The 11,097-nt window shown below is 38.7% G+C and overlaps 1 protein-coding gene across 1 annotated transcript; it reads right to left on the reverse strand.

The window, feature by feature from the left end:
* Window positions 1–1,070: 1,070 nt before the first annotated feature.
* On the reverse strand, window positions 1,071–8,353 carry akr1a1a (aldo-keto reductase family 1, member A1a (aldehyde reductase)). The gene is made up of 9 exons (XM_084728948.1): window positions 8,290–8,353; window positions 7,234–7,331; window positions 7,017–7,136; window positions 3,332–3,483; window positions 3,028–3,223; window positions 2,868–2,917; window positions 2,627–2,776; window positions 1,564–1,723; window positions 1,071–1,221 (listed from the first exon to the last, which is right to left on the reverse strand). Exons 2-9 carry the CDS (start codon window positions 7,312–7,314, stop codon window positions 1,156–1,158), a joined length of 975 nt encoding a protein of 324 aa, XP_084585074.1. The 5' UTR covers window positions 7,315–7,331; window positions 8,290–8,353; the 3' UTR covers window positions 1,071–1,155.
* Between the last annotated feature and the right edge of the window lie 2,744 nt (window positions 8,354–11,097).

The following is an 11,097-nucleotide window of genomic DNA, read 5'->3' on the forward strand; positions in this document are numbered from 1 at the left end:
GAGTAAATCTGAATGTACATATCCTTTATTTGAAATTAATTTTGGGAACCGTTAAAGGACAGTTAATCCAAAAATGCATAGTTTCCCTCTTACCTGTAGTGCTGTTTATCCATCTAGTTTTAGTTTTGAAGATATCGTCAGTAGAACGGAAATGGCTGGCGCTTGTGGGGCTCAAAGTGCCCAAAAAACTACATTTGAAAAACTCATTATCTTTTCAAAAATCATGACCCAGTTACTCAAGATAATCAACAGACCTTGTTGTTTCATGTAGAAACTGTTTCTATGGTAGAAATAAAACAGTCCCTACATGAAACTGGGATTGTGGAATATCTAGAGTAATCACTTCATGATTTCTGGAAAGAGGTGTTATGGTTTTCTCTAGTCCCATTATGTTGGTAAGAAGACATTTCTGTGAATTATATCACAGAAACTCTACAACTCAAATGATCTAGATGGATCAAAAACACTACAGGTCAGAGGAAACTAGTGACAAGTGAACTGTCCCTTTGAGGAAACTGAATATGATAAATTTCTTTTAAATAGGTTTTATTATTTTGCAGACATACAGTAAAGGTCTACATTTGTGTTTGCATTTTTTGCAGGCAGAATTTGTTTGCTTTATTAGATAGTTTCACAGTATAGACATGAAACACACAAAGAGATGACATTGGCTGAATAAAATGCTCAGCTACTGTGAAAAATTCCAGCCAGACACTGAGACGGTCTTTTCTTTAAACATGATTCAAAAGTTAAAGCTTTGAAAGCGGTGCTGCTGCGATGATTCAGTCATGATTTATCCTTGAAAGACTCTTCACTTTATGAGACTTAACAGGCACCATGTGATCAAACTTGTGTCTCTGAGCAGACAGGCAGTTCTGTAGCTGACCACACAGTGTCACTGTAGCAGTAAAAGAAAAGTCACGTTTTCTTTTTCTTCACTGCACTCCTGCAAAAGGACATGACTGGAAAAACATGTTTGAAGGAATTTTCTTCACAAATTTAGTCTCTTATATGTTAAAACCAATCACACTCTTCATCCCAAAGAGAAAAACATTTTGATCATGTTTGAATTGAGTTTAAAAGATTTATTTTTTCAGCGTAGGCCTATGTGACAGTCAGCTTTAAAACATGACATTGTATGCCTTGTTTGCAGACTCAGTAAGGCTCATTGAAGGGAAAATGAGGATGTCCTGCATCTCTCCACACTCTCTTGCCGTTCCTCTGTAATAAAACATAAATGGAAAATTAGTTGCACTCACATCATAGCTATATATACATGTTTACACCTAGATTTAAATCTTTAAAACTGCATGACTCAGTATGTTCGACCTAAATTCCTACAGTCCAGCTCTCTAAGAAGGAATATCCTTTGAACATATCAGAGATTCATGTTGATCTAAAAGCAGCTGATGTTTCATCCATGTGGTGTCATCAGTGAGTCATTACATAAGTACAAAGTTAATTTTGGACCAAGCTGGCTGCTGCATATAAACATAAGTCACTGGTGATATAGATGTGTTCTGCTTGGTAAGGACCTGTTAAAATCTTGCGGCAGTGACTCACCTCGACTGTTGGGACAATGAAGCGCTCGTTGCGGTTGAAGGATTCGATCAGCTCCATGTCGTCCTCTGACAGGGAAAAGTCAAACACCTGCAGGTTCTGCTGGATCCTGGAGGGTGTCACACTTTTGGGGATACAGACAACACCCCTCTGCACGTGCCACCTTCCAAAAGGACAGAAAGACTGGGTTACACTTGGTCAAGATTAATTGAAAAATGGCACGAGTGCTTCCTGGATTCAGAATGAGTTTATTTAAGTTGCTCCTTGCGTAAGGACACACACACACACACACAAAAAAAAAAAACTCTAAGGCACCCACTTTAAAAACAATTAATGGCCTTAATTGTCACTTTATTATCAACTCCAATGCATTTTCAGAGTTTGTAGGATTGCTAAAACGTTAGACTAGTTAGTGGAATGAAAGAAAGAAGAGATGCATCATAAAACATTTCAGCATCAAACCTTTTGACTCCCTGACAAAGGCTCAATGCTGACATGTGTCAGTTTGTTTTAAAGTCTAACATGATGGTGCCACAACAATAAAGATATTTCAGTTCTTTTAATGAGTGTGCCTTGGAGTTTTTTGTGATTTTTGTGTAAGGATTAATTTAATCTAAGTTTAGTTGTAATCAGACATGAGAAAAACTAGCTTTACAGTGAATAAATCCAGAATTAAAAATAAGCAGAGCTCTATAGCAATTAAAAACTAATCTCTGTTTATTTAATTTTGTCTTACATCACTGGATTTGCTATTACTATTAATATGGAGATGCCTGCATACCCAAATTAAAACAAATACTGTCAAGACCTGGTAAGTATAAAAGAGTCAGGGAAAAAAGGCAGCTATTTTAAAAGTTACATCTCAACTGTAAGCTTAAAGTTAAATTAAAAAAATAAATTAAATCAGAGTTGAAATGGTGCAACAAAATAAAAATTTAATCTGTGTTTAGAGTAAAAACTAAACAGGTATAAAGAGAGGTTTGAATATAATCAAAGAGGTCTGGTTTGGACTGTGACACTTGAGCTTTTAAGTTACTTTGTAATTGAGGAAGGTTTTATGTCTCACCTGAGTATGACCTGGGCAGGCGTCCTCTGGTATCTCTGGGCGATGTCTGCCAGTCGAGGATCCTGTAGCAGACTCGGTTCATCAGGAGAAGCCCAGGGTCTGTCCCCGCTGCCCAGAGGACTGTAGGCTGTCACACAGATGGCCACTGACCTGAGGCAGAGGGGTGTGCACCGTTACTGACACAATGGGAACAATATTTAAAGGAATTTACGTCAAAGATAAAAACTGCGATTACACTGACCGACAGTGAAGCAAGAGATCTGCTTGAGACAAGTAGGGATGGCACTCCACCTGTGGCACAACGAGACAAAATATGGCTGTTTTAAGACTATTTCTGGGATATTTTCAATAAAATATTATAAAATGTGTTTATTTTGGCTTATGAGGAAGCCACATTGTACCTGGTTGACCACAGGTTTGTGTCTGGCCATGGTGATGATGTCATCAGTCTGCCTGGCATTAAAGTTGGACAGTCCAATAGCTTTGACAAGACCTTTGTCCACAAGGCTCTCCATGGCTGTCCAGGTGTCTCTATAGTGAGTGTCAGAGTAACAAATACTTCCATCTTCATGTCGGGGCATCAGCTCCTTCCCTCGCCTGAAACGCACACACACACACACAGATTCAGATTTATGTGATGTATGTAATTTCACAGTGATCCACGCAGGAGGACACAACATCACTGTTTTGTGTGTAGCTGCTCACTGAAACGCCATGGGCCAGTGCATGAGGTACAGGTCCAAATAAGAGAGACCCAGGTGGGCCAGAGTGGTCCTGCACGCCTCCTCCACATCCTGTGGGTCATGTTTGGTGTTCCACAGTTTGGATGTTACAAACACCTCCTCACGACGCAGAGCCTGGAGGGAAAACAACAACAAGTGTACTGACCATTTACTGTTCAGTTCAGGGAGATACCTGATAGTTACAATGCTTGAATCAGAGACAGGACATTTCAGGTGTGTATCATGAAAATGAGGCACTCCGGCATGGAAGACCAGGGAAGAAATAAAGGGTGAAATAAAGCTGACTGAATCTGATTTATGTAGGGGAAATAAACAAGCAAGACTTTGCTGATTCTATCCTGCTGCGAACCTTTATTTCACTAAAATTCAACTTTTGAATCCTTTCTTGTATACACAGTATATGTATGTTGTTTTCACCAGTCCCCCAGCAACAGCTTTTGACCATTTTCATTTTGGCTTTCTTGTCAGCACAGAAGAAGAAGGAAGTTTTCAATTTCCAATCTTGAACCGACCAAATCTTGTTAATCCTAAACCAAACCTCTTTTGTAAACAGAATATCTGCACTGATGTTGACTCTGTTTGAGCATTTTAATGCTTTTATTTCATAGCACTAGTGGAGAGATCACAAAATAAAATAGATGCAACAAAAGGTCCCTGGTTGGACTCAAACTGCAGACGTTGCAGTTCATGGTCAGCAGTTTAACCCCTGAACCCACAGGAGGGCCTCTATTGGTGTATTGTGAGAGCTGAATCGAGGCTCACGTGTACCGTTGATTATTAACATTAAACTATGTAAAAGAAGTTGAAAAAATCTGCTCACACTTAATTACAATAAGGGTATATAAATCCTATGCACTTAAAGCGGCTACAAAGAACTTTCATATTGTGTTGATTTTGGAAACTCCTCTGGACAAAATTCATAGTGTCTCCTCTGCCGCAACCACAAAGTATGACATCAAAATAAAATGATCAAAATAAAAATCTCCTGCTGGGTAACTGGTTAATATTCTACTCACTGTAGCGTTGCCTGTAAAGTGAAAACTTGGGAATGTGACTCGATGGCGGCAGTAAGAATAATTGTATAAAAATCTACTTGCTGATGGTCTCATTTTCTTCTGTAGATCATTCAGAGGCATTAGACTGTTTCATAACCAGTTAGAAACTTCTTGTACATTTAAGTAATGCTTAACTAATGTGTGACTCATGATGAGGTGAAGCATGAATTAATGCAACATCAATTATGAATAACTAACCACTAACAAATGATCAAGTCACTATGATTTAATTGATTAGTTAGCACTTCATAGATCATCAGTTAAGGAATGTTAATTCACTCTTACTTCATACATTAATTGATATGCATGAAGCTTTGGATTTCACTTGCATAAAAGTTTATTTATGTAACTGCTTTCAGAGAGGCCAGTGAAATCCAAGATTCTGAAATAAACTTTTATGGACTGGAATCCAGCTAATTTGATCACATTTAAATTAATGTAGGAGGTAACAGTGAATTAAAGGGATAATTCACCCAGAAATGAAAAGAGTTTCACGGTGTTGCAGGATCTCCCAAATAATGTAAGTGAATGGAGACCAGTTTTCAAATGTAAAAAACAACTGGAAAAAATAAAATAATAAAAAACCTCCTCTCATCTGGTATAATCCAAGTCACTTATATAGGTGTCTCTCAAACGTTTTTTCTGGGGACCCACTTTTTAAAAATGATAAAAGCTTGTGACCTGACTCACAATAAGTCTTATGAATAAATCTTATTTGTTATTTGTGCATAAATCAACATTCCTGATCATTTTTATCCTCAGGTTTGTATCACCTTATATTATCTTGATGTGTATTATTGAAAACATGTACACATTTTAAATACTTTATCAATGAGAAATAAATATATTTAGGCTGAGGTAACAGGCCATCTCATTGTTTTTTATTTCCTCTCATCAGGACAACAGTACAAAGCATTTTAGCCTACTTGATAAAGGAGACAAAATAATTGCATTTAGGCAGAATTTACAGGCTTTTGTTTTTTCCCTTGCATCAGGAAAACAATATACACATATTAAATGCCTTATGTAAGATTATGTAAATCTTAAATTTGCAGAATTTCTTCCAGTCTTTTATTTATTAGGTGACCTAAACAAAATCCCCTGTCACCCAAACGTGGGTCACAACCAAGTCTCTGTGAACCACTGTCCTAAAGCCTCATCATGCTGCTCACCTGTGCACACACACATCAACAGGGCTCCAAGCTAAGGATCTACAGCACGAGATCTGTCACCTCACTCAGTGGTCCACAGAAAATCACCTACCTGCCACTCTAACGCTAACAACCTCCAAAGCCACATCTCCATCAACAGTGAGCCAGTAGAGATGGTCGAGAGTTTCAAATACCTTGGTATCACCCTTGACGAGAAAACTCAGTGTTGACCACCACACCACACCATCCGCCATCCGTAAACTCAGGGTACTTTCAGTCACCCCCCACCTTCTGCTCCTCCTGTACAGAAGTATCATCGAACCTTTCCTCCTCTATTGTTCCACATGCTGCTTCATCATACTCACCATCACCGACAGAAACAAACTACTCAAACTCACACACGTCGCCTCTAAAATCATTGGTCTGCCTACTCCAAACCTAATCCAGCTGTCACTGACAAGACTCCCTTAGTGTCTGTACTGTATGCAGTGAAGATTTAGGCTAAAAACACAGTGTAAATGTTTCAATTTGGCATGTCGGGGCTGTAGGAGACTTGGATTACACCAGTTTGTTTGTTTGTTTTTTTTTTTTTTGTCATTGTTATTTTTTTCCTTTTGAAAACTGTTCACCATTCACTTAAACTGTTTGGGAGATTCTGCAACGATGTTTTCCTGTGCACTGTTTTGTGGACTGAAAAATTAAACCTGACCTTCAATTGAAATGAGGGTGAGTAGATAATGACTGAATTTTCAATTTTGGGTGAATTATCCCTTTAACTGAACCATAATTAAGGGCCGAGCCCAAACCTCGGACTCTCCCAATTCCTCCAAATAAACTGCACTTTGGGGGACTTAAATGTGCTCAGAAACTCACCAAATTTGTCACACGCATCAGTTGTGGTGAAAATTTACGTATGATATGGTTTTTGGCCAAGCCATTTGGCCACGCCCTCTTAACAGCTGCAAGTTTCACCAATATGCATGAAAGCTGGTACACATATGTATCATGCTCAGATGCACAGAGAAGTCTTTTAGTCCCATCGCCTAAACCCAACAGGAATTTGGACATTTTTAAGTGGTCAATTTTGGTGTTTTTCAAGTGTTGTATTTTAACAAACTCCTCCAACAGAATTCATGTGGCACAGGGGCTCAAAGGCCCATCCAGTGCTGCTTGCAGCTTTAATTTTGCCTTTCTTTTGTTCAGCTGTACCACTTGGCTTTACTGACTGTCTTCTGAGTATCGTGCTTTTGTGTTTTCTGTACAATCACTTTGTTAACTCTGTTTTTAAAAGGGCTACATAAATAAGGTTATTATCATTATTAACTGAGCAAATGGATGAGAACTAAGTAGAGTTTAGGTTGTTTTGTCCTCATTTGTGTCAAAGGTTGTGAATAAACTGTCAAAATCAGCGTGTAATTCAAACAGAAGCAGAGTTTCTCACCTTCCCTGGACCGACCCTCAGCATCAGAGCCTCTCCCACCTCCTGCTCATTGCTGTATGCAGCAGCACAGTCGATGTGTCTGTAGCCACAGTCCAAAGCTGCCAGCACTGCCTGCTTCACCTGAGAAAACACACACACACACACGCAGTCCAAACACCACCATTTAACAACTAACAGAAATGTGGCCATAATGACAAAGCCTGTCTGTTAGTTTTACCTGTCCTGGAGCGCTCTTCCATGTGCCGAGTCCAACCATGGGCATCCTCTGCCCTGAGGAGAGGGTCACGAAGGAGCTCATGTTTCACCTCTGAGGACCTGACAGAGGTAAGACGGAGTCAAAGAAGTGTGCGAGGTGTTCACATGTAGACCCCTGCAGTCATCATGACTAAGTCCTAATTGTTTGTTACTGATTCACATTCACATCTCAGTCCACTAACTCCTGCACTACAACAGCAGAGTGTACGAAGACCTTTCACAAACAGACTTCTGACATGTATTCTGTAATTAGGATGCAGAGTAGATGTAGCTGTACAGTTACCGATAAAAAAAGATGTAATCAGATTACCGGCACTTGCATTATAAATGGGGATTATAAGGATTACAATTTCATAATCCATTTTAAAATAAAGAATGATATAGTACCATGCACAGTGGTCACACATTTCAACACTTCACAAGTGTCACTGTGTCACAAAAATTTCACCATATTAGACACTGAGGTAATACAAGTCATCTTTAATATTGTGAAATTCTCCCAGCCCTGTTCATTAAGCAACCACACATGCAGATGAAAATTGTGCCAACAAAACAACAAGCGAGCATTTGGTGACCTGCTTTTTCTTGTGTTTTTTCACCCTCGGAGCTTCAAAGTGTGTTTAAACCCTCTGTGAACTCGGCCTTATTGCCAGAAATAGCTGATACAGGTATAGAAGATTGGTTACAGTGTGACGTTAACTGCAGAAAGCACATCACAGAGCCTTCCCATGGTTCACTAATTGTCTGCTATATCCTTACCATGTGATGCACACACACACACACACACACACACACACACACACACACACACACACACACACACACACACACTCATCAACCACTGCGGCTGTTTCACATGATCAAATTGTGCTAATGCAGATCAGCTGCTCTGACTGTCTCCTGACTGAGCTGCCGCTGCTGCAGGACAGAGTGTGTCATTGAATAATACTCTAACACAGTCTGAACATGGTATAGATGTTAAACATAAAGTGACATAAAGTCTCCTTATTTTTCTTACCTGTGATCGCTCTGGTAGCTGAGGGTTACTTGTCCATCTGAATTTTAACAGGCTGAGGTCAAAGTCTGTCTTCATTTGTTTATCTGTAACTCACACTGATGGAAAGTGTCCAAACTCCAAAGCACTAACCAGCATTGCACACAGTTAAACATATATTGCCAATGTTTGAATTCTGAACATGCACATTAGTGGTCTACCTCAGTTTCGAGTCTTATTGATAATACAAAAAAACCCATAAAACATGAGAAAAAATCTGGCTGTTCATATCTCTGTATACACAGTCACACCAGTATCCATGTTTCTGATCATCTGCTCACAGGTGTGTCTTCATCAATCAGCATCTCAGATACCCATATCTAGGGCTGCACAGTTAATCAAAATTTTATCGAAGCTGCAACATGGCTTGCTGCAATTTTCAAATTGCAGGCAGTGCAATATTTATTACATTTTGGCTAATTTCACACAACAGTCTTAACTTTCTCTAGACCTTAAGTGCAACTGTCACAACTGTTTCATGCAACGTCAAAACTATTGCATGTTTGCAAAAGGTAGTAACTCACCTAAAACATTTGATTTGTGTTTCACAACCTAATTTTTGTGCCATTAAACTGACCAATGGCACCAAAAATGAAAAGTTTTTTTTTCACTGTGTGAGCCATAGTACTCAAAATGTTTAGATGTTTTTTGACACTGATTACTCACTTAGAGTTTGTCTAAAGTATAAAGTTTGATGTCTGTGATAGAAAATGTGTAGAGCTTTTTAGACTCAAATTTCCATTTGTAGTACACAGAAAATGATACACGTTTCAGCCTACCTTCATACACACTTTTGTATAGTACATTTATTTTTGTAGCAATGTGTTACATACAGACATGGGTAAACTAGTATTCCCACCTTTTTCCTCCTCATTGATTGATCCAGTTGATCTGAAAATAAATGAATAAATACATTTCAAAGACGTGGCAAACTGAGTTTACACCTCACTACACCCCTGGTTACATGTACTGTGAACAGAAAATTTACTTTTCCATGTAGTCATATATAGAAAACACACCACAAAATAACATCCATATGATTTCTATTTCTATTTCATTACTGTCATCTGGGAGGTCATTTGCCAATTACAGTAGTAGAAATCACAAACATACCATTTCATTGGTGTTTATGGAATATACATGTCTGTCTGTTGATTTTGGTAATTTTCATTTTGTAGGTGACGGCTCAAATGATGACAAAATGTTTAGAAGTTGTGAAGAGTCTGACAGTTTCACTGAGAAATCAACTCCCAACAACTGAAGTCAATGGTGACCAGTTTTGAAACATAAAAAACAACTGGAAGAAAAACAGTCCTAACATGCTGTTTGTACACCATCACAACACACACACCCAGTTCTCCACTGGTGTGCATGTGGCTCCCAGCTCAGCATCTACAGTGAAGATTCAGGCTAAAAACATGGTGTAAATGACATTTATTTAGCCACCTTGGCACGCTGGGGCTTTAGGAGACTGGATTACACTAGATGAACAGTATGGAGGCATTTTATGTTTTTTTTTTTTCCTGTTGTTTTTTACGTCTGAAAAGTGGTCACCATTGACTTCAGTTGTTTGGGAGATTACTATTTTCCTGTGAAACTTCAGCAGTGTTTTGCAGACTAACAAAAAAACCCCAACCTGTGATCAGTATGAGGGCGGGTAGGTAATGACTGGATTTTCATTTTTGGGTGAACTATCTCTATGTAAAGGTCCATGTTGTTTTTGTTTTTTTTAGATATTTGTATATTTTGGTATGATTATGTCATGTGGGTACATATATATTTTTGTTAGTTTTGCTTTTTCTGTCTGTTTAGTTTAGTTTATTCTTTTCTTTTCATATTACCTATCTGTGTGAGACCTGTGCTATAAAAAGGGACTTAAGGTTCTGAATCTAAATTTCCCCGCTTGCATATTCTTGTTATTATTTAGAGAGTTTTGTTTATGTTTTTCAGTATGTGCTGAATCAAACTGAATCAAATCAAATGACACAAACAGTGAAGTTCACACATTTGGTTTATTTGTTTCATTTTGAAAAGATCATAAATATTGTCAGATGCACATAAGCAGTGACAGTCTCTCAGCAGCAGCAGCAGCTCATGTGCGTTCTGCCATAGTTCAGCATCCCTGGAGGCTCTGAGAGGCAGGACGCTCACTCACACACTCGACACAAGTCATTCAAGTCTCCCTCATCATCTAATAGTTCTGTCAGTATCCTTCATGACATAAAAGTGCATTTATCAACATGTTGCATTCAAACGTTTTCCCATACACATGATATACACGACCTACCAGGGCTGTCTGCACATACCGCACTCATACATACATCTTATCATTGCTGTAAACTACAGTAGGAAGAGCTGAAGGGAGTTTTCAGAGCCCCCTGCAGCTGAGACAGAGAACAGCTGCTGCAATATTACAAAACCTGTTTCCTAAACAGGGTTTCTACTGAAAAAAAAACTGATGTAAAGTTCAATGTACAGATGTTACAGAGGACAGAAGCAGTTATCAAATCACAAACTTGGGGGACTCCATTAAAACCAAAAACTAGACCCTCGTGTGAGTCCACTTTTGGCACTGCTCACAGTAGCACCAAGACATTGCCTTCAAATGGCACAAGCAGAATTTTTTTAGCAGAATATACACAACAAAGCTGGATTTCCCAGAAAAATCTCCACTACTTACTGTGTATTTAAGATTAATTTAATGCTTACATTCCTCTGGGAAACCCAGCCTGTACTTGTACGGCACTTTACAGGGATACATCAGCAAAATTC

This window comes from Lutjanus erythropterus, chromosome 10, assembly GCF_056507025.1.
Source record: "Lutjanus erythropterus isolate fLutEry1 chromosome 10, fLutEry1.hap2, whole genome shotgun sequence".
NCBI classification, from domain to species: Eukaryota; Metazoa; Chordata; class Actinopteri; order Lutjaniformes; family Lutjanidae; genus Lutjanus; species Lutjanus erythropterus.

Coding starts and splice junctions, on each gene's coding strand:
- akr1a1a (XM_084728948.1), bottom strand. CDS start 7,314: ATGAGCTCCTTCGTGACCCTCTCCTCAGGGCAGAGGATGCCCATGGTT. Junction 7,137..7,233: donor GGAAGAGCGCTCCAGGACAG/GTAAAACTAACA, acceptor GTGTTTTCTCAG/GTGAAGCAGGCAGTGCTGGC. Junction 3,224..3,331: donor CACTGGCCCATGGCGTTTCA/GTGAGCAGCTAC, acceptor TGTGCGTTTCAG/GCGAGGGAAGGAGCTGATGC.